This window comes from Manis pentadactyla, chromosome 14, assembly GCF_030020395.1.
Source record: "Manis pentadactyla isolate mManPen7 chromosome 14, mManPen7.hap1, whole genome shotgun sequence".
NCBI classification, from domain to species: Eukaryota; Metazoa; Chordata; class Mammalia; order Pholidota; family Manidae; genus Manis; species Manis pentadactyla.
The window spans coordinates 32,111,502-32,135,369 of NC_080032.1; the positions used below are offsets into that span (position 1 = coordinate 32,111,502).

Below are 23,868 nucleotides of genomic sequence, written 5' to 3' on the forward strand. Positions count from 1 at the left end.
TTTCCTGGTGGTAAGATGATGAGAGCTGGGCTGGGGATATGTTAGTGCCAGCTCAGCCACTTAGTAGCGTGGCAGCCTCTCTGCCCTTCCTGCACAGACCGGTGGGGATATAGGGTGGGTGGGGCACCTTTGCTGGAGGCCCCACACCCAGATACCTTGAAGCCACTGCAGTGATAACATCAGCTTGTGAAAATAAGAAATGGGGATGTCGAGGAAGACAGATAAGATGGACAGGTCAAGATCACCCTATACTTGATTAGACTCTGACCTCTACAGCAGGAGACTCATCGGGCACTGCTTGATAAGATGACCAGGGTCACATCACCTGCAGTTCCCTCCAGGTGCTCTGCCACATCTCATGGCAGCCACACCAGGTGTTCCTGAGGATGACTTTTAAAACATCCTACATGCAGTGACGCAGAGCCTGAGAGAACTCCAGCTAAAGGAGAGCACCACAGCCACTGTGCTGTCATTTGCTTCTTGCCTGGGACTCATTTCCTGCCTCCTCTTTCCTGCTTTATGTCAGAGACACACACGTGTGAATGACCAGCCCCAGGTCTCTTCAGTGGCCTCCTGCCTGGCCACGTTTCCCTTTCTCCTCACAAACTGAACCGGACTGTCTCTGGGCTGGTGATGTGACCAGTTAAGAAAATGCCATCTCCAGCCTCCCTTGCAACTCGGGGTGCCCAATGTGACGTGGCTCTGACCAGTGCGATATACACAGAAAATGCTGGTGGGGCTTCAGGTCAGCTCTTTAAAAGGGGGCAGACCTATTACCTTCTTCCTCCTTAACTGCCTGGATGCAGTTGCAGTGTAACGAGTGGAAACCAAGAAGCAACATGTATGAAGAAAGGCTGAGAGGAAGACAGGAGGCCCGGGGGTCCTGGTGACATCATGCAGTTGCTCATCAGTTCTGGAATGTCCAGTTCTCAGTTTGTTATTACACAGAAAAAAATCAAAATCTCATGAGGATCAGCTGGTGAAAGTCTGCCTTTCAGTTACATGCATCCAAGCACATTCGTAAGTGATTTTTAAAATCAGTTGCTTACTCTGCTAGCCTGGGAGAAAAGTACAGGCTGGCTGGTTATACTCAGGTGCCTGGGCAAGATTAACATGGGTGGCCACCAGGGAGCAGGGGCTGCTTGTGGGTCTGGTCTCAAGGGGCTCGTGACAGCTCTGGGAAGGGGCTGTCGTGGGCCGTCGCTGAGGCACACACCCTCTCTGCTCAATTCCAAGGGCATCTACTTTCGCCAATTCCTTAATTCAGTGTTGCCAGAGACACCCTGTGGGGCAGTTGACACCGAGAATATCACACAAATGCCTCAAAAGCTCTAAGATCCTTGTCTGTGTGCTGGTATATGCCCTTCAGGAAACAAAAAGCACCAATAGATGGTAATCCTACTGTAACAAACACCTCTGGCCTTCCACTCAGATCTCCAGACCCCCCTCTGTGCCCCCCCCTCTGCCTTCGGTCTGAATCTGCTTCCAGGATCTGGCGCCTGTGGGTCTTCTTTGGAGAACTGCATTCAGGCTCCTGGAGCCCCTCTATCCACGCCTCACCCTCAGAGGGTGGAAAGTGCCTGGGACTCTAATTCCTCTTAGGTGGCCCTTAACCAGGGGCTGGTGTTTATGGGAGCTTTCTGACCCTGAGATGGGACATGCTGCACTTTGGAGCACCTCGCAGGACCAGGCAGGGGCAGCACCCTTGGGAGCTTGCCCTGCCTGCCTCCCCTGCAGCCTGTGAGTCTCCCTTCACAGACCATGTACTACGAAGCCTCACCTCAGGGTCTGTGTCAGGGAAAGCCAGCCCAAGACGCCTACGTTCTCCATCTTCTCAGTTTCCTTTTGTTCGCCGTAGCATAAGCAGTCCATTTTCATGGCTGGCTTTTTAAGAGGTGTTGTGGGGCTTTATGAAAAAGATTTAAAACCCAAGACTCCTCTTTCCCCTTAAAAGAGGAAATTATTAAATTGCTATTTCACAGTTCGCTAGAAAAACAATTCAAGGGTTCCACATGTTTCTAACTGCCCTGCAGATCTGCCCAAATCCTGCAGCTCTGGGAAACGTCCTTCTTAATTGATCCTTGTTGTAGCTGCAGCTCTGTTGACATTTCTAAAGCAAAGCGCAGCCTTCCTTCCCAACACAGTGAATACACAAATGAAGCTTTTCATATATGTGAAAACTGAGCCTGGCCATGGAGCACTGAGGCCACGTTGTGATGTGAAACGGACACCTGGGTCCTCCGCCTCTTCCTCTCGGCAGATGGCCACCAAGGGGCCGAGCTTTGCTCTCAGTTTCATTCTGGCTTAGGACCTCTGACTGCAGGGCCAGCCACTCAGATGCAACAGCTAAGGTAATCCAGGTGAGGAACGGTAAAACTGCGCCCCACCACCCACTCCCGTCCCCTCGAGGAAGAGGGTCAGGGCTGCCCGAAATAGTCAGACACAATGAGGGGCTCTAGGGAATGTGCAGCTTGCCTCTGACAGTGGGGCAGGGAGGACTAACGATGTGAGAGAGGGAGCCTGCTGCATTCTTGAGCCTCACCTGGGCATGGGGCCAGGTGAGCTTTCCCTGTTGGCATCTGCAGTAAAGTCACCAGGGAACGTGGGGCATGGGATTTAGAACAGGAAAGAGACTCATTCTTTTCTGAGTATTCATACCCAGCCTCAGGGCAAGCAGCAAGTTCATCTTCATCCTGATGGCTAGACACGTGTAAGGGTGGCCTCCCACTCAGGGCTGCTATTAGCCGGATGAGGGACAGAAGAGTAGGATGCCATGGCAGTCAACTCCTAGAGCTACACAAGCATTTATTTGACATATACTTACTAAATAAAGTATATGTGATTTTTCATGTAATTTTACTTTTTTAAATAAAGACAATTAAATACAAAAATATGTATAGTTTAACACTATTTTTAGACAGCGTGGAGGTGTATGCATGCACATAGGTGTGCACACACATGCTCATGCAATCCCTTTGTTCAGACCACGAGTCTTCACTTTTAAAGGAAGAGTAGACACCCTCTGACTTACAAGCCCTGTCTTATATTCTGGCATTTTCCCTTCCGCCCCTTCAGCCTTTAATCTTGGAGAGAAGTAGGTGATCAAAATGTACCTTTTGAGGGAATGAATGAACCACAAAGTACGAGCTTGTGCATGGTGGGGAGACACGCTCCCATGGTGGGGGTGCACCATGTACAAGTAGTTTGTGCAGGCTTCGTTTAATCCTCAGCACGTCTCATTTTATATATAGAGAGAGACTGAGGCGCAGGGAGAAGACCCTTGGCCCTAGGTTACACTGATCGCAACAAACTGCTGGAGGGTCACCACTGCATCTGATGGCAGCCAAAGCCTCCTGCCCTTTACTCCAGCTTGGCTGTTTGCTCTTTCACTTCTAAGGGCTTCTAAAATACTATCTCTGGCTTAGCTGCTTCTTGTAATCACTGCAAAGTACAAATATTCCAGCCTGCAAAGTTTTCAAAACATCATTAGCTTTACAAATTCCACAGATACTACATTTGGGTTGACCCTCTCCAATCCCCTGCTGCCCCCAACATGCACAAGCACCTGAAGCCCCCCAACTCCAGACTCTCTGGCTGGCTGATTGGCTGCCCAGGGATGCATGTGAAACGCAGTCTAGTCTGCAGACTAGGTTTTACTAGAAACACAGACCCTGTGGCAAACAGGCAGGCAAGCGGATGGGACCAGAATGTATGAAAAACAGCTAAGCTGGAGGTCACAAATTTGTGGCCTACAGGCTGGATGTGTTCAGTGGACATGTTTTGTTTGGCCCATACAAATGTCCAGAAAACATTTTAATTAGCTGCCAAAGTCATGAGATTTCACAAAAATGTGGGTCGCTGGCTTTTCTTGGAAAGTAGGAGGTCTGACAGCTCTGGCCCTCACTCCTACCTGGCTGCTGCAGGGAGCCGGCTACCCTCTGTAGATGAGGCTCTGTTCCCCAGAGTCGCCACTGCTCCCTACGTCTCACACCTGGCCCCCTCCTCCCATCCAGGACACCTGCCCTGCCCCAACCCTGTCAACGGTGAGGTGTACACTGCAAATTCTCGAGTTAGAATCGGGGCAAAGTTCTGTTAGGCTGACGTCCAGCTTCTAAGCCTGGAGAGTGAGGTGCTCAGGTTGGAGGGGCTTCTCTGGCGGGTGCTGGTAGCCCATGCAGGGGCCTCACAGCTTTCAGTGTAAGCTGAGGGCGCACATGGGACAGAAGAATGAGGGAAAGGAAGGCCTCAACCTTGGGCTCCTCCGGAGAGGGTGCATGTTCCCCAGTCCCTTGCTCCCTAGGATTGCTTTCTGCACTGTTTACCAGAGAGGCCTGTGGGGGAGGCAGCCCCTCACTCGCTATGGTACCTGGTTTACAGCACCCTCTTCATCAGCTGCCACTACCTGTCTGTATGGCTTCCCCACCTCCCTATCAGTGGTTCCTGCTCCTCCCACATAAGCTAATTGCCCTCAATTCCATGCTTCAAGGTCAGCGTCTGGGAGGCACAAAGCAAGAGGGCACTCACGCTGCAGAGAAGAGAGGGCTGGGAGCCCATCCTCACTCACCCTACTCTCCCAGCAAGGCTTCTGCAACCTCATGCCAACTGCGGCGTCCCCTGGGCACCCCCGGGTCAGCTGGAGCTCTCCTGCACCTGGCATGAAGCTTATGCTCTCATGTCCAACAGGCAACCCCATGAAGGTGTTCTCATGAACTCAGACCCTTCTTTGGGGTTCTCTCTTGGACGTGTGAGGCCTTCAGGAGTGCAGGAGTCCTGACTGACAAGGAGGATCAGCACAAAACAGTAGCCGTCAGGATTCCTCAAGGGTCCTGAGGCTACCCTGCCACGAGGAATGCCACTGGCTCTCTGGCCCATGCAGGCGGCCTCTTCCATCTTGTCTGACCTTTCCTGTGCCCCCTCCTGTGTGCTCCTCCACCCTGTCACCCCTATTCCTACCCAGCTCTCTCCTTCAACACCCAATAAACTGACCCTCCCCACCCTGTCTGAGCTTTGCAATGTTGGCACCCAGCTGATACCAACTTTCAGAGGCCCGTCTGTCTACCCTACATGTTCATCTAGGGATTTTGTCTGACCAGCTGTTACCATGACAACTTGCTTCACCTTGTCCCATCTGTGCTTTGAAGCAACTTTTCACACATCTGCAGGGTAGCTGGCATCCTGGGCAGTAAGCTCCCTGGGAGCAGGGATTAGATCTTACCCACCTTTGTATCTCCTAGTGGCTGGCACAGTCCCGGGCACTCAGCAGGGACCTAATAACTGCTGTGCAAACAAACCCCTTCCTGTTCCACAGAAGCAAGAGAAGCCAAAGCCTTTTTTGGTTAAGCAGCAACACAGCAAGAAATCAGAACTCGACTTTATCTCACCTCCAGGGCCTCACAGCTGTACAACTCAGGAGGCACATTCATTCTCTATTCCGGGCAGCTATACCCTGAGGTGCCGCCCACTGGGCTCCAGTGTGAACAGGACCCTGGAGTTGGGTGGGGCGCTGGTGCTCTGGACTACATTTTCTCCATCCTTCCTCTGTCTCTCTCTTAGTGCCCACTCCCACCCCGCAGGACCCCCCTCCCTGCTCCACAGGACTGTGATGTGACATCATGCGTGCGCTGTGCACCAGCCGGGCAGCCATCAGCAAGTTAAATCCTATGTTAGAGAATGTTTTCAAGTTAGCTTTACTTAGGCAAGAGAAAAGTCAGCAGAGGGTCATCCCTGGGTACCCCACATTTTTAGAAGCAGCCTTCCTTAAAGGAAAGAACCAGCATAAGCCTGTGAGAGCAATTTGTGTTAGAGAGGAAGGAAAATCCACCTTGGGATATCTGATGTTCAGTCTCAGAAACTAATGCCTCACTAATGTGTGAAGGCAGAGAAGGCTGGGGACCTTGGAGGCCTGGGCCCTGAGCTGCTTCGTGACTTTGGACGGGAAGGATGTCCATCCACCACGCGTCACCTGTGCAGCCAGGTGAGGCAACCGCAGAGGTGGCACCTGAGCTGAGCGCGGAGGATAGAGCAGTTCATTAAACAAAATGGGGGCTGGGGACTCCAGGGTGGAGGCAGCTTCAGTAACACGACCGGATTCAAGGGATATGTGGGGGACAGAGGACAGTGCGGCTGGGGAAGCCAGGAGGTGGGAGGACAGCTCAGGACGGCCTCTCAGGAGCAGCTGAGGAGACTGAGCCGCATTCCGAGGAGTGTGACACAGGGGGAGTTAGTTCCAGGATTAAGTTTTCTTCTAAAATTTTTATGGTATAACTAACATCACAGGCTTATTTCCTTATTAATCTTTAAATTGTGTGTTTACTGTGGCAATCACTTTTTTTTTTACTATTTAAAAATGTGAGAAAGAACTAGTGGTTACCAAAGGGGGGTGTGGGGGGGGAGGGAGGGAGGGAGAAAGGGACTGAGGGGTATTATGTTTAGTACACATGGTGTGGGGGGTCACGGGGAGAACAGTGTAGCACAGAGAAGGCACATGGTGGATCTGTGGCATCTTGCTGCACTGATGGACAGTGACTGCATTGGGGTGTGGGTGGGGTCTTGATAATATGGGTCAATGTAGTAACCACATTGTTTTTTCATGTGAAACCTTCATAAGAGTGTATATCAATCATACCTTAATAAAAAAATTTTTTTAAACATGCTATTTAAAAATATTTATAAAACTTGCTTTTGCTTCTATGCTCATTTGGCTTGAATGCTTTATTCAACAACCTCTATATTCTTGAGCTCTTGGTCTATAAGTAACTATCTCTCAGGAATAGTTTCATGGTTATTAAAACCTCCATGGCTACTGCAGCAGATGCTGCCAGCACCTCCCTCACAGTCCCTAGATCCAACCAAGCGAGTCACCTGGCACCAGGCCCCTTCCAGGCCAGAGCCTTCCCATCCCCCCTCCTGCATTGCTGCCCTGCCCAGGGGAGTGCAGCCCATTGCAGAGAGGGCTGGAAGCGCTGGCCTTAATGCCCTCAGGCGGCTTCTCCAGAGGTGAGGGAAGGGCGTTGGTGGGTGAATCCTCCAGCAGCTGCCTCACTCCTCGGGGGAAGATTCTGAGGGGTGTCCACAGAGTCTCTCTCTCTCTAGGATCTGGGGCAGGCAGAGCCTGAGGTGCCCACAGTGGTCACCTGCTCACCAGGTACTCTGCCTGCTCAACAAGTATGTTGTCCTATCTTCATCCCTCTGTTGTCCAAACTCACTATTCCTACATCCTGCCTCCTAAAATCACTCTCCAGATAAACTACCTGCACCTACACCACTGTGTCAGGGGCTGCTTTTGGGGGAGTCCAAACTAGGAGGGTTAACAGACTTCATGATTTCTCATATACCAGAGGAGGGAAAGTTGGCTGGGTATAGAATTCTTAATTCACAGGAACATATTCTAATTTTTGATATAATGTTACAGAGAAGAAGTCTATATAGAAATGGTTTGTTTTCTGTAAGATATTAGTAGTGTCATTTTTATATCCTTAAAAGTAAAAGTTTCATGCAGCTATGTGTAGACACTAAACTGTTCTCAATATTTTTGCTTGGTATTTGCAGCACCCATACAAGAAATGGAGATCCCTATCTGCTGTCTACTCATGTCTTTTGTCCCAGTTGTTCTGGAACCATTTCTCTTTGCTGATTCTCTGGTCTCTACCTTTCTTATCTATAGTCTTCAGGGTCATCCTTCCTTTTTTCTTTCTCTGAATTCTTGAGGCCTTCTCAAATATGCCCTGTCTGACAAAGATCAATTTCCTATACTGCTAATTCTTCTCTTTCCTGATTATAACATATATTTTAATTCTGTCATTGCTTTCCTGGTTTCATTATAACATTTCCTTATTCCATCTGCAACCTTTATTTTTGCTCGACTCTCAGTCCATTCCGTTTCATCTCAGTCGTGGGTTCCACTACCTAATCTCTTGCTCTGCTCACTTTTTTTCCTTCAATTTCATTAAGAACAAAGGCAGACGTTCTATAAAATTTACTTATGTTTTCAATTAATTGTCTTTTAAAAGGTATACTTTCCTTGTGTGCTTCGAGTTACATTTTTCTTAGTTTACATGTTAGAGTCCTTGTAGGGTCCCGTGTTGGTTCTGTTAGGTCTGTGCAGGGTGCACCTGGGTGCCACTGGAATCTAGCTCTGGTCTAAATGATGCCATTATATCCCCACTTGCAGCTGAGGTTGCAGCCATAGGAGGGGAATTTTTGGTTTTGTACCTTCTCCTGCTATGCCGAGGGGCAACTTGCCTGTCTGCCCCTCCAGGTGGTCCTGCCTCACAGCAACTATGCGGTGTCTCTGTGCCCTGCCACCTTTCTCACACTAATGCTCACCACATCCCATAGTGCCCTTGATGCCTTCTCAACTTTCTGCCAAATCGAAACCTAGGGTTCCCTGGGTCATACTTTAATGGTTGTTGGGATTCAATGGTAAGTAGACAAAAAGGATGGTTCCGATGTTCCCACAATCAGCTACAGTGGCTAATGACATAACTGTGGCCCTTAGGCACACTGTCCTTGACAGATAAGAGCGCCCTTGTCCAGAACGCCTGGAAGGCTACTCACCCCTCCCATAGTGGTCAGTGGTGACTCAGGGGTGGATATAATGCCTCCCTGACACCTCAAGAGGGGACAATTTTGCTGAGTGGTTTATACTCAAGGGCACTAGTCCTGCCCCCTCCACCCCCCTCACACATACACCACTGCTTTCTACTGTATAAATCAGACCAAGGCTAGATTTTATGATAGCAAACCCTTACTCAGCCTTCTCCCTGCCCCAACCTGCTACCCCCACTTATCTTCTTCTGGAATATTACTCCAAAAAAGCAGATGTGCCCAGATGACATGCAGTAAAAAAGGAATGGGGAAATGTACAGAGAAATGTACATAGGTATAGAGTAGGTAGTCAATAACTGCCACTTCCTATCCTCCAAATGGTTATGAGACTAAGGCTATAATCATTTGCTCACACTAACCTCTGTAAAAGACGTTTATCACATTATTATTTAAAAGAATGGAACTGGAAATGTTTAAATATTTCATAATAGGAATTTGTAGGTAATCTACAGTATATCCTAGGATAGAATATGCAGTCACCAAGCTAAAGAGAAAACCCTGGTGAGGGGAAGTACATTAAGATACAGGAAGGTACTTAGCTTGTGAAATGCCACTACCAAGTCCTACGTCCTGACAGAGTGGGGCCAGCTCTGAACTTCCTCACGGGCAAGAGAGAACAAAGCCTAGCCACAGGACGACTGTACTGTGTCCACAGGTAAAAATAAGCTCAGGGACCTGGGGAAGCACAGCTATTCCTGTAGTCCTAACTCTGGGACGGAAGAGCCATTTCTCCCACGGGAGGACTCTGTACAAGATAATGACTGGGTCACCAACCACATCCTTTCAGTTACCATAGGGATGAGTTCCCCAGGTCTGGCCCCTGAGGAAACCCCCTCAATAGGAAGATGACATCATGGCACAATTTTTGGGATGTAGATCCTGAGCTTTTGTGGCCTCCCTCCACCCTTAGAACTCCTAAAAGCTTTAAGCAGCAGAGTTTGAGATGACCTCTTGGAATGTTCTAGAAACAGCACCATTCTAAATGGCTCTCTATGCTTCAGTTGCCCCTAAGATGGCAAGGTTGGCACAATCCTATCAAAACCATTGAGCCCAGCAGGATTGTGCCTGAAAAGATGGCTGCCACCAGCTTGAAAGTACGCCCAGCACTCATCTGTGGGCCTGAAGAAGGTTTTCTGTAGAAAGTGATTTTGGTTTCATTTTAACACAGACATCAAAGTACTGAGTTCAGTGCTGTAAACACTGAAAAGCTACAAAAATTGCCATGGAACATCTGACAACAGCACAACCACCAGGTAGCATGAGGTTTATCTGAGTGCGCTCATTCCTTCCATTTCCACTGAGGAGGCTCCTTCTTTCTTCCCAAAGGTGGTTCATCGAGGCAGATTATGAGGCAGGGGAGAATACCAGCAACTCTCTCCTTTCTGAGTCATGCTCACTAAACTTCAATTCGTTGAAATAAATTAATTCACTCTAAAAAAACTCAGTTCACAGGAATGATTTGATTTCTACAATTCACTCAAATATGTCAGGAATAAATAAATCCGCCCAAACATAGGCTGACGTACACGACCCTGTCCTGGAAACCATCAAGGGCATCACTAGTGATAACAAGCATGGTAACAGTGATCTGTCCTCATTTCTTACCTTGTTTTACACAACTGCTAACCTAAAACTGGAATTTTCTAGAACATGTCTGTGCTGGAGATGGTGACTATATTCTGGAAAAGGGGACAGACATTAAACCATAGAGAGAGGATTCCACAGGAGAGAACGGATGGGAGACAACGTAAGATACAGATACTGCTCCAGCACTCCAAGCATTTAGAGTTTCTTCTTTGGCTGTACCAACATACTGTCTAAGGCCAGGAGGAAAGAGTTCCAAATGATACACCACATAGCACAGCAGTCTCTGCAGAATCACTATACAGCCCAAGCTACGATGAATGCCAGCAAATGTACCAGATGGAACAACAGCTGTCTCTCAGGTTCCCTCCTTACTTACCTTCTGCCACATGTTGATGAAGAAGAGCTCCCGGGAAACGTTGAAGGACACGTTGGCATCATAGGCATCATCCCCAAGGTTGGAGATGGAGATGTTTAGGGAGATGTTCTTCACAGCCCCCAGAGCTAGATATGGGGTCTTCGCATCAATGCTACAATGAGAAACAAACAGCAATTAATGCCCTGAAGCTTTCAGTAATATAACATGAGGCATCAGGCATTAGCTGAGGGTTGGGGGCAGAAACTCCACTGGGATCAGAACTGCAAGTCACAGGAACCCCCATTAATCAGCCGTGTGTCCTCGGAAATCTGTTAGCTCCCCCTTGGCCTCAGTTTCCTCACCTAAGCACAGGGCGTTCTGTGTTGCCTAACTCACTAGGCTGTTCTGGGTCCACATGACATCGTGTATATCAAATGTGGAAAATGATAAGACATTTACTAACTTAGACATGGAATTCAGTTACACATTAATTCATCCAAATATTTTTGAGCACCCAATACATGACAATCCCCAGTTAACAAGAGTTCCTGCCTTCTTGTAGCTCAGAGAGGCAGAAAACTACATAAGGAAGCAAACACACAAGTCTGATTATGATAAGAGCTACGGAGAAAACTTACAAAGAGTAAGAAGGCTAGAGAGCCCTGGATTTTGGAGGGACAGAGGATTGCGGTCTTAAACAGGGTAGTTAGGGAAGTGTCACTGATGAGATGACCTGTCAGGGGAAGCCTGAGAGAAGAAAGGGAGAGAGGTATGGAGGTATCTGGGTACTAGCGAAGGAAAAGTGCCTGGCATGTTCAAGGACTACAAGGAGGCCAGTGTGGCTAAGAAGAGTGAGAAAACGGGAGAAGCGGAGGAGAGAGGAGAGAGGAAGGGAGTGGGGGCAGGCAGATCATGTAGGGTGTTGCTGGGCCATAGCAGAGACCTTGGTTTGACTCTGAGATGAATTCCCTGCAGGGCTCTGAGCAGAGAAGTGGGTGGCCTGACTTTTATGCTGAAAGGCTCACAATAGCTGTGATGTGAACAGTCCGGGGGTGGGTGGGTGAGTGGTCAGGGGCAAAGCAGAGAATCTGGTTCGGAAGGTCTTGTAACAAACCAGGTGTGAGAAGATGGCGGCTCAGACCATGGTGGGAGAAGCTGAGGTAGTGAGAAGAGGTCATATTCTGAATGTTTCATAGGTTATGCCTACACATTCTGTGCATGGGTTGGAGGAGGGATATTAAGTACAAGGGTCAAGGATGGCTTCAAGGATCACATTCAACAATTGGAAGGGGAGAGTTGTATTTATTGAAGTGGGAAAGACTGTAGGTACAGGAGGTGTAGCAGAGAAAATACAAATGACCCCTGCAGTTTTAAGAAGAGATGCTGAGACAGTTGGATGCATGCGTCTGGAGTTAGTGGAGGGCCTGCGCTGGAGACCCTTACATTTGGGATGGATTAGATACTAGATAATTTGGGATTAGCTATGATCTCTAGGGGAAAAGCATGCAGGCAGAGAAGAGGTCTCACACCCAGAAGTTGAGGAAAAGCCAGCAAAGGAGACTGAGAAAGGGTGGTGAGGGAGGCGGAAAAACCAAGGGAGACGGTGTCCAAGGGGCCACACAAGACGGGTTTCAATTTTGTCAAATGTGGCCCATCAGTCAAAATAACATAAAGAATTAGAACTGGCCACTGGAATTAGCCATCTGGAGGTCACCGGTGATCTTGAAAGAGCTGCTTAAGGGGAGTGATAGGGATAAAAGCTTGATTGGAACTGGTCTAAGAGATGTAGGAGTAGAATGTATGGAAACAGTGAAGACATCAACGACTTGCAGTTTTTTGGTAAAAGGGAGCAGAAATAGGATGATAGCTCAAGAGGGAAGTGGGCTCAAGGGAATTTTTTAAGGTGAAAACTATCATAGTGTATTTGCATGAAAACGGAAAGGATCTACTAGAGAGGGAACAATGAATGGCAGGGCAGGGGCAGTGGCTGGATGGCCTGGCCTCAACTGGTTCAAGGTGAGAAGGTGGAGCATACAGCATGGATGCATTAGGAGATGGGAGTTAGGAACAAGCAGAGGTACCCTTGTGATTACTTCCATTTTTCAGTGAAACAGACGGAAATAGGGTCAAAGACTAAAAGGGAGAAGGGGAGGCGGGAATGGCAACCCAGGAGAGCGGGGAAGTGTGTGGGTCACCACTGGGGCAATGATGGGGATGGGGATGATGATGGCGAGGATGGCGAGGATGGGGAGGATGGCGAGGATGGGGAGGATGGGGATGATGGGGAGGATGTGATGGGGGTGATGGGGAAGATGGGGATGGGGCAGATGGGATGGGGAGGATGGTTATTATGGTGATGTGTGCTTTGGAAAAAATAAATTCACACTAGTGACCAATGTGATTGGCTAACTAGTTAACGGAAGGTGTCATTAAGCATATGAGGGCTCATGTAATGGACAGTTGGTATTTTTGGCTGCTCAGCCTCCTGACGCCTTCCTGTTTGGGAGCAACCTCAAGATAGGTAGAGGGGCCATCAGAAGAATGGGGGGCAGGCACTCCCTCTCCCCTCCTCTTGGTCACTGAAGTGTGAGCACTTGAGTGTAGTCATGTGGTCTAAGAGGGGAATCAAGGGGCCTCAGTGTGGTGAACAAATGCTCTCACTGGGGGCCATTAATTTCGAGGGCTGCACAAAGAAACCAGGGCCCTCTGAGATCACCAAGGCAGCTACAGAGAGCTTGAGAGCCCAGAGGCGGCATCCTGAGCTAAGCCTTGCCGCCCGTTCCTGTCCATGTCTGTCTTCCAGGCTTCCTGCCTATGTTCTAAACCAGGCCACATCCTTCCAAGGAATTCTTTTCCTGCTTAAATTAACCAGCATGTTTGCCACTGTTTGCTAACCATTAATATGGCGAATATACCATGAAGAGAACTGTCCAAAATCTCCATAGGCTCTGACACTTAGAAATACAGATTTTTGGGGTAGGAGTCATCATTGCCCATCCACGGAGAGAGGGCCCCACTTCCCTGCGCACCTGGCACATGAACAAGAATAACACGTGCAACGAGAGATCTGATGGCCTTGCTTTTGGAAGCAAGAGCTCTAAGGATCCAAACAAGATGTGAAAAATGAACTCAGAGAAAAGTCTCAAATTCTTGAATGGCCTCCAATAAATTAAGACCCTGACCTCAAGCTATTGTGGCAATTATTTATTATTGTTGGCCATTTTCATTTTAAACAATTGATGGGTTATTTCTGTCCTCCTGTTTTCTTTTGGAAGATTAAAGGAATAATCCTGAGGAGTAACGAGAGAGGGCTAACCTCATTTTATCTCGAAAGGCAATGCGTAAGCCCTCCCAAGAGGCCCAGTCATCCCAGAGGGCGCCCATTGTTTCCAAAGGGAACATGAAGCAGAGAGATGATGTAGGAAGTGCAGGGTGAGGTGTAGGACTGCCTCCTCTTTCAGGCTTTGTTGCTCATGATCAGCCTTCTTTCTCCATGTGTAAATGGCAAGGGGTCAGGCCAGGGGTGTCTAACCTTCTGCCAGCCCCCAAGCTCAGGCCTCTGTCACTTAATCACGCCACAAGGTAGTTCCTGGGTTTTCAGAGTGAAGTGATTCAGGCATGGCCCCATGATGAAGGGAAGCCAGCCACACTCAGGGCAGAAAGTGAACTCAGACTTTTAAAAAAGAGGCCCCAAAGCTGTTTTCACTCTTTTTCCACACCTAAAAACCTGTGTCTAAAATAGTACATCCCTGCCTCCAGAGCTATTCTTAGAAATGAAATGTAATTGGTCTGGTGCTGGGCACTTTCAAACACGTCGTCCTTCTGAAACCATACAACACATGACAGATTCCTGATGTTAGTCCCACTTTCAGAGGTGAGGAATCACAAGGGAGAAACAAGGCGACTGGCCCAGGAACCGTGCTGGGGTTAGAACTCAGGGCCTCCTGTGCCTTCAAAGCCCACCCCTCTCCATCATAGCCACGTTCTCCAGTGGGCCTTTCTGATCCCCCTCTTGGGTGAGAGAATCCCCCTATCACGAGCTTCACCAGCCCCATGCACCCCACTAACCCTTCACAATGCTTCCCGAGGCTGTCATGATAAGTCTGCTTGGTTAAGGACTGTCTCGCCCCCATCAGGATCAAAGCGTCAGGGAACAGGGACCCCTGCCTGATTTTGCTCATCATTGAACTTCAGGGATAGAGCTGTGCCTGGCACATAGTAGGTGTTCAATGGACCCTTGTGGAATGAACGAATGAACACGTGCAACATCCTGACAACAGATCATCAGCTCAGCCTTTGCACTTCACAGAGGAAGAAGCTGAGCCCCCAGAGGGGAACCCGCTTTGATCGAGGTCACCACTCACGCAGGGGCTGAGCTGGAGTTAGTGCCAAACTTCCTTGGTGTGAGGCCGCCTGACTAGCTCTTATATAAACTCCACCTCAGTTGCCGAGGGCTTTGCCAAGAAATATCTTTTAAAGAACGGGACCCCACGAAGCCAACCCCTCTAACAGCCTTGCTGAGAGAGTAAAACGATCAGGTACAGTGGTTTGTGCCAAACCTTCCATGGGTGCTTATTCATGAAAGCATAGTCTTTCTAGTTTTCAAGGAATTTTATTCCTGAGAAATCTTCCCATTAAATCTGATTTGCTGGTCGAGTCTTTTAAGTGGGCCCTTTTAGTTCTCACACCAATCACTCTGGTGTACTTTTGTAGGAAAAGTATGATTAATAGTCAACATAAGATAAAAACCATACAGTTTCTATAAAGCTTATCTGACAGCATATATGCAGCCTGCTCCTTGGTTATCAAAAATACCAAATGTAAGTGCCCTAATCATCGTAGGGCAGCCATTTTTTAAATGCTGGGTTTATATTTAAGTGTAGCACCAGTTCATCCACACGTCAGATGCCGCCATCCCGGAAGCGTGTGGTGCCTGAGGACCACCGCAGAACGGGTTCTCTGAGCTCACTCAGCACCACGTGTTAAGAGGAGGGTGTACCTCTCAGAGTGCCTTCCTGGGTAAACACAACACATTTCCATGTCAATCATGGGATGCTGAAACCCTAAGGCCACTAAAGCAGATTGTTCTCTGCCATCACAGAAGCAATTTTATACAGATAACTTTTTGTGAAGATGCTAAGGGAAGAAACAAAGTAGCTTAATGGTGTTTTATAATTAATTTTCCATTGGACCATTTTAGAACTTCCATAAATCTAACAGGTGATGTTACTCAATTTTCAGTCATCATCTACCTTCCATAAAATATAATGCTCTTATCTTTTGCTGCCAACCTAAATCTAGCCTGAGTCAAGGATGCTAATACAGGAGTTAATCAAGTGCCTTCTAGTCAACTGTATTTGAGTTCAAAAGACTTCTTGCTATACCATTATTACTGAAATTATACTTGCTGACCATGACTACATCTGATCATGACAACTAGGATAACAGTGTAAGGCAGCCTAATCGAACCCCTTTTCTTCCTCTCATTCTTCCTCCTCCCTCCCTCCCTCCCTCCCTTTTTCATTCACTTATCCACCCATCCATTACTTTTCAAAACTGCCATCTCAACTTAGGTGCCAGGGATGCAGGTTGCAGACCTCAAGGAGTTCCCAGGATGGCAGAGGAGGCATGTAAGACACACCATTGATGTCAACATGCACTAAGTGCTGACCCAGAGGGATGAGGAGACAACCCTACGAGCTCCCCCAGGCTATGAGAGTTCCAAGAGGGGGTCCTGCAGGGGCATGGGGTGGGTGTTTGACAAGGTATTACTAGAGAGGTGAACCATGAGTCCTACAACTAATGCGATGATAGGCCAGTCAACAGATTTGTTGTTAAGATGGATCCCCTCCCCCTACATACGGTCCTAGTTTTCATTCATGGAAACCATATTAAAAAGGAATTGTAAAGCAGATCACATTCTCCTGTAAGAGAAATGTCAAAATTAGGGGCAGCTTTCCTGAACAAGCATGCAGCAGCCAACAAATCACTGATATCCTCAATAATGTGCCACAAAAGCGATGATATAACTTATGGGCACTGCAATTTAAACTCACAATGCTTTCTATTCTTAGAAATGGGCAGGCATCATAAAATCAGGAAGAGAATTTGATGGGTAGATGGGGGCTCAGCTGGGTCATCGTTTTGCAGATGAAGGCCAGGAGTTAACCATATCCCTGCGGCCTCTCGGCAGAGAGCAGCACCGCCAGGCAGCCCTGCTAACTCCGGGTCCTGTGTGCCTCCCTCTGTTCCCAGTGCTCCTAAAGCACAGGAAAATACAACTAGACAGAATACAATTCACACAAAGCTTCTTTGGTTAAAATGAGAAGTGGAGTTGTGTTTGCCTTCTTAGCATTTAGAATATTTAGAATATCAGGAGGCATCGTCTCTCCACAAAAGCTACCTGAGGTGGTTATTCTTCCTCTTGACAGTTTTCCTTGAAATTGGTGGAGGTGTTCAAGATGATTCCAGATGGCCCTGTTGGGCAATCTCCTTCTTGGCACTTTGCTGACAACTATTAGAGCTTTGCAACTATTAGCACTTAAAATTATAAGCATGAAAAAAACCATAAAACCATGGTTGCTCATCTGGTAGCTTCCTAAGAGGGATCTGAGCCCAAAGTACCAAATAAACTGATTGTAATGTGAAGGAAACAGGCCACGAAGCTGAATAAGAGAAGTCATGCCAAAGGAACAGGTGCAGAATAAGGTGCATGAGGAACCGAGGGGAAGAAATCACTGCAGACTGAAGTTACCCAAAGAAGCTCCTTGAGAGAGGAGGATGTGAGCTACATCTTACCAAATGGGGAGCATATAGATGGGTAGAGAAATAGGAAGCACATCCTAGGCAGAGAGAAAAACAGACAAGAGAAAGGGATGGAGGTGATTCCGGAAGAATGTGGAAAGGAAAAGGACACCCTCAGTAGCAAGATGAGTAGAAGGAGGCAGCCGAGCAGGCAGTCACAGGATGCATCCAGATGTCCACGGATCCTCCAGGGCAGTGAACTTAACCATGTTCTCATGAGTCACCAATGCCAGGTGGGTGGCAAGCAGTTTGTTAATAAACAATAAGGCATCAAAGTGAAGGTATTATCGTACATAGCACACTGGGTGGTTCATAACACTGTAGCCTGCACAGACTGCAATTCCATCTGCCAGCATCCTCATCTTTTGCTGGAGGTCTTTTCTCTGCAGGCCAGCAGAGTGCCAAGGCATTAATTAAGCCCCTGATAGCCTGGGAGCAGCCCTCAACCAATGGCTGATGGGAACAGATATATAAGTACCTCGGTTCCCTCTCCAATTGGGTGAGGCAAGTCTGAAGTGCAGGTTCTAGGTCTGTGCTGTCCAATATGGTGGCCACTAGTCGTGTGTGTGAATTTTGAGCACTTGAAATGTGGCAGGTCTGAATTAAGTGTAAAATGCACTTATTTCTAAGCAAATATTTCACTACAAAATAAAAAAGGATGTAAATATCTCAATCACTGTTTTAACATTAATTATGTTTAAATGATATTTTGTTGGATATAGTATCAAACAAAATTTGTCTCACCAGTTTTACTTTAATTTTTTCAATGTGGCTACCAGAAAACTTTAAATCGCATTATATAGCTTGTCTTATATTTCTATTGGTCAGGACTGTTCTAGACTCCCAGGAAATTCTACCTGTTTTCCTTTTAATAATAAAATACACTTGATTTGTGGTTAATCTTCAATGGTACATATTTGCTCATGTTACCTGTGAAGTAGAGGCCTAGTGAAAATAAATTTGGGCAAGAGTAAAATTGAACATTTAAAAAAACAAAATTGATAATATCTAGTTCCTAAAACTTGCTCGTAAAATGTTGTATGAGTATCGTGGAATGTCAAATGAAAAGGCACGCCACCGGTGTGCATTCACCCTCACAAAATCATTCTGAGTCTCACCAAAAGTGGATGCTGAAAGCTGTACACTGGTTGTGAGAGGTGGGGGAAGAAGCCAGCCCCACAGACCCAGGCGATGGGGAATGTGTCAGCCTGGGCCCCTCAGCAGCAGACCCCGAGGGGAGACCGAGAACAAGTTGCTTATTTGGGAGGTGCTCCCACAAGACACCCATAGTGGAGCCACAGAGTGAGACACGGAAGGACAGGCACCCAACAAAGGATGTGACCCAGTCAGTCACCCTGACGGTCCCTGGAGGGCCGCATTTATGCTCTATCTCCAGCCTTGGTGGAGGTCTCTGTGGGGCAAGGAGGGCATCCAACCACATTCCACCTGTACCTGGCAGGACTGGCAGGCAGAGATGCAGTCCCTGGACTGGGCATCAGGCTGGGAGAGGGTAAAAGGGATGGAGTTAGCCCTGCTAGTGTGTGCTGAGGTCCTACACAGCCTTACGAGTGGGACAATGACCCGGCCAGGGAGGCCTGTTGCTAGCAGATCAGATCAGTTAAACCCATGATCTCCAGGAGACTGGAAGGGGCCCAAGGCCGCGGATAAAGCCCACCTGCCTCTTGCAATCCCAGCCTGGTCATTTTCTTCTTGTGCAGCAGTTATAGGATCCACCTCAAGTGCCACAGTCTGCATTTGTATGGATAGTTCCAGACACTCAGGCCTCACAGTCCTCCCAAACGTGCGTGTGGTGACCAAGCACACCCTCACCCAGGCTGACTGCAGCGGGTCACGGCAGGCTAGCTGTGCTGGTTGTCTATGGCTGGCGACTGCTCTTACCAGTAGGCGTGCCAATGCTGGGGGGGTTGTTAACCCTTGAACACTGTCCCTGCTCCAAGCACCTTCAGGTAAGACACACAGGACACTACCCTCACTGAATCCCAAGTGGGTATTTCTGAGCTTCCCCAGGGCAATCCACTTTGCAAGGAATGACTAGGGGCCAATTTGAGAAGACAAAGATGGTGGCAAACACACATTCCCAAGCCCATCTCTGCAGGGCAGGCACTCGGTAAGAGACTGTACTCAGCTTCCTGCCAGGAAAGGCAGCTGTTGGCTCCAGGCACACTAGTGTTCACCCCGTTTTGTCCCAGGGTGCTTTTATGGTGTTTAATCCTCAGCATCTGTCACCTCTAAGGGCGGAGAGCTTTCCAGAAGCCCATGGCTGCATCTGAGAGTCATCCCAAAGCCCCTGGATTCGTCATAGAAGCTGTTGCATTCGAAGAGCAAGAGACTGGAGGCCTCTCCTCCGTGACTCAGGCAACTCCTCTCTACAGAGAATTAGCAATCTCAGCCAAACAATATCAAAACGATTCTCCAAGACCCGGTATTTCCATCTCCAAAGAATCAAGCTGCCAAACACCAGCCTTTGGAGGCAGGAGGCCAGGGCGAATGTCCCACTGAAGTCTGTACACACTGAGCATCATGACCATGTCTTCAAACTCTCAGTCCAGACACAGTCATTCTCATATGGTGGAACCCTGGGTGGGGCGGCCCTGAGGTGAGGGCAGGGGACCGCAAGGGAGTCCGTTCACGTGGAATGTCTAAGCTCTGGGATTTCCCTTTCCTACAGGAATGGGCACTGTCCGTGTCATGCTGGCTCATTTTAGTTAGCGACTGCCTGTTACCCTGGGTTCCTGTAGGTATCATGGATAGATCACATTATTTAGAATCCAAACACCAGTTTTCACTGCTGTGAAAATCACTGAAGTTTCCTGATTCACAACGTTCTAGCTATTGTGGCAGATATTTAGGGAGTAATTTCATTATTTCCCAAGAACACCAAAAAAGATACCACTTCTATTTTATTTTTTTGTAAAAAAAAAAAAATCAGAGCTATCCAAAAAGGGTATTGTACTCAAAAGGTGTAATTCTCAATGCATTTGAGAAACCAAATCTGATTTTGTTTTATATTTTAGTACACTCTAGAATGATGGGAGTTATTTCTTCTGCCCAGCTATCAGTCTCATCCTATATAGGTTATCCTGCAGCTGGCCCCACACAGACCAGCCTCGGGCAGCCTCCCATGGTTCACAGCCCCAGCCCTGGGCCAGTTCTAACCCATTTGATGTTCCTCGTGCTGACTTGCTCAGCATCCTCTCATTTTACGCCTCACAACATGTTTCACTTCATTCCGACCTCAGTGCCACATCTGGCACCAGCCTGCTTCTCAGGTGTCCCAACCCCGCCTCTGTCGCCACCCAGCTTCTCCTCCAGCTGTCCTGCTTTTCGTTTCCCTGAACACACACAGCGCAGCTGTCCAGCTGGGCTTCAGCTAAATCCCTGGGTTGATGCACTTACATGGCCTGCCCAAGAACCCCACCAGCACCTATCTAGACATTTGTCTACTTTCAAATACGTTTAAAAAAATCTAAATAGCAACCAATGGTCTACCTAAAATAGTTTCTGCTTTTGTTTTAAATCTATAGCTTTAAGAAGCGTTAATATTCACAGTCTAGCCCTCATATATTACATAAACCAATAATAGTATTAAACAGACTGTGCTCTGTGTGTGTGGATATAGCTGTTAACCTTCTTCAACAGTTGGTTACTGTGCCATATAGTTCGATCAGTTGGTTAGTTGATATAGCTGGTTACCATGCCATATCACTTCCCATCTCACTGCTTTATAAATCCCTCCAACCATGCAAAACAGATGGATCTGGTTATTAACTCCAGAGAGATCGGGAGGCACATCAGTTAAAGTTTACAGTGGGTCAGGGAAATGATTCCCAGGACTGAATTTCTGGTTGGAAAACCATTTATGTGAGGCCAGCATTACCTCTCCCTCCCTCACATGTACCCACCTAGGCCAGTTTTATGCTCATAAGGTGAAAGAAAAGCATTTAACTAAGGTGGCCTAGGCTTAATTAGTGGTTTCCCTAAGCAACATTCAGATAATTAATGTAAATATGTGTTACTTAAAAAAACAAAAAACAAAAAACAAAAAACAAAAAACATGCCTATATCCTCACTGACTATACTAGCATCAGTTTGGCCCTGGCCCTGGCTGATTTTATAACTCGTGTAGAGGTATAATCAGTATTTGTTTTGAGGGCCATCCTCTTCCTAATGAGGCAAACACGAGAAGCCAGAGAGCCCTCCCTGTCCCTCCACGTAGCTTGGACCCCTCCTCCCGCCCCATCTGTTTAACTGTGAAAAAAGGACTGCTGGTTCCCAGCTAACAGGAATCCAAGTCTTCGTCAGCCTTTACTTTAGGAGTGGTTTCTGGAATCAGTAAATCTTAGGACATCTGGAACAAGTCAGGTCCACTCACTACAGCAACTGGATTAAAGACAAAGAGTACTTTGGGGGGCAGAGGAATTCCCAAGGTCTGTGGGACGTTCAGAGGTCTGATGTCATAAGACAGGGATGGTGCAGAGTGAGGTGTGACTTGATGCAGCAATGGCACGGTGCCACCCTATGCCATGCGTAAGCCCCCTGGCACACCCGGCTGCTATACCTGCAAAATGCAGGAAGCTGACCTGTGTCTCACAGAAGCTGGCAGGCCAGGCGACTTCAGAGAACCCCGGTCAGCAGGGCCACCGCAGCCCCTCAACAAATAACTCAGCCGTGGCCATAACTTTTCCCTGCGTCTAGCTCAAGAACCAAATGGGGACATAAATGGTCACAGACAATAAAACATGTTGAAATTACCAGCCTCCCCGGCTTTGGAATCTTGTTTCACAGAGGTGAGGGGAAAGCAGCTCTTCCCACCTCTGCAAAGACTTGGGTCCTCAGAAGTCCTTGCAGGAGAAATAAGAACACACACAGATACGGCACCTTCACAGCCATGAACGTGCCCGCCGCTCCACAGAGTGGCCGTCACATGGGCCACAATGCCCAGTTCCTCCCATTGGGCCTGAAGCACCAGTGCTCTTGTGCTTACCAAAGCTCTGAGGGACAGTTACCTGTGTCTTTAATAACCCAAGAACAGGGAATGTTTATTTCATAATCAGTGTATCATAGGTGCTGGGAGCTAGTCAGAGAAATACTTTCTCCAGTGGCTTCCTTGTTAAAAAAAGAAAGATGTAACATGGTAACAGCCTGAGAATGACTCCCAGTACTGGATGGTGTAATAAGAATCTTAAGTTTTCTCGAGTAAGCAGAAACATTTGTTTCTTCTATGGTCGGGGAAAGCTTCTAGAACAGGGGTTTTTAACCTGCTTTTGAGCCACTGGATGCTCTTGTCAGTTAAGTGAAGGAACTTAAGTCTTTATCCAAATAATATTTTTAAATGTCTAATATGTAAAGTAAGATTAAAAGAAACCAGTTACATAAAAATACAGTGATGACGACACTAAGATGTGTGGTTGAGGGATATGGTGGATCTAATAACTACCATAACTTTGAAGTAGGGATGAATGTAAATGATATATTGAAATACCTTCCACACTGTAACTTGATAGGAAAATACAGTGATGTTGTGTGACAGTCACAGGCCCTGAGAGTATTACGGTGTTTTGTTGTCTACATTCATAACTGAATAAAATGCTACATTTCACCCTGAAGTTGGGGTAAATACAGAGGCAACTGCTTTCCTATCCAAGTTCATAGCCCCCTGTGCACAGCCGGGACCCAGGTCAGGAGCCCCTGAGGGAGGGCTCTCCCCTGGGAGGAGGGGCCCTGTGGAGGGAGGGAGCCTCTGACACCAGGAGGAAAGGTGAGCGTGGCATTTCTGAAGGGTGTGTAGGCTGCTGTCCCAGGACCAACAGTGGGCCGGCTTTAAACTGAGGACCTTGGGATTTGGTCAGGAGACGTGTAAATGAGAGCCTTTTTGTTGCCTTAGGAGGTTAAACTGTGTTCTTCTACAACAGAAGAATGAAACATTTTTAAATTCATCTTTCCTTTTTTTTTTCTTTTAGAAACACAACTGTAGGATGAAATAGTGACTTTTGCCTCTTGTTCAAATCTCATCATCACAGAAATATTCTCATAAAATTGCCCAGGGCTCCTGGCAAGAAAGGCTGCTCACTGCCCTGGGGTCCTGTGGCCCCCTCCACGCTGGGCATGGCAGTGCTTTCAGCCCCCACCAGGGAGGACAGGGTGCAGTGCTGGGCATATCACACAGGGCCCCTCTATTTATCCTGCAGGGATAAAAATGAAGTCCCACCAGCAGGAGTCCTAAGAGCCACAAATCCCTGCTCAACACCTCAAGGGAGTCCCTACTGATGGCTCCACAGGACTGGTGCCTAAAAGTCCCCAAGCAGACAAAAAAGGTCATCAGTAACTATTTTTCCATTAATATTTGGGAAACACACTGGATTTGGTTTCCTTCTGAAACTCCCAATCTGAAAAGGACTCAGACTGCCTGGCCAGTTCATCTAACACAGCATCAGCATGTGGGGTCTAACCTGACAGCGGCTCGGGCTGGGCCCCCGGAAGCAGTCGCTGACAAG

General features: G+C 47.7%; 1 protein-coding gene across 1 annotated transcript in view; it reads right to left on the bottom strand.

Annotated features, from left to right (window-relative positions):
* ITGA9 (integrin subunit alpha 9) overlaps positions 1 to 23,868 on the bottom strand; it is a 323,579-nt gene that overhangs the window by 107,477 nt on the left and 192,234 nt on the right. The window contains exon 18 of the mRNA XM_036921609.2: positions 10,571 to 10,721. Coding sequence (XP_036777504.2) covers positions 10,571 to 10,721 — 151 coding nt within the window. The remainder of the gene's footprint in view (positions 1 to 10,570; positions 10,722 to 23,868) is intronic.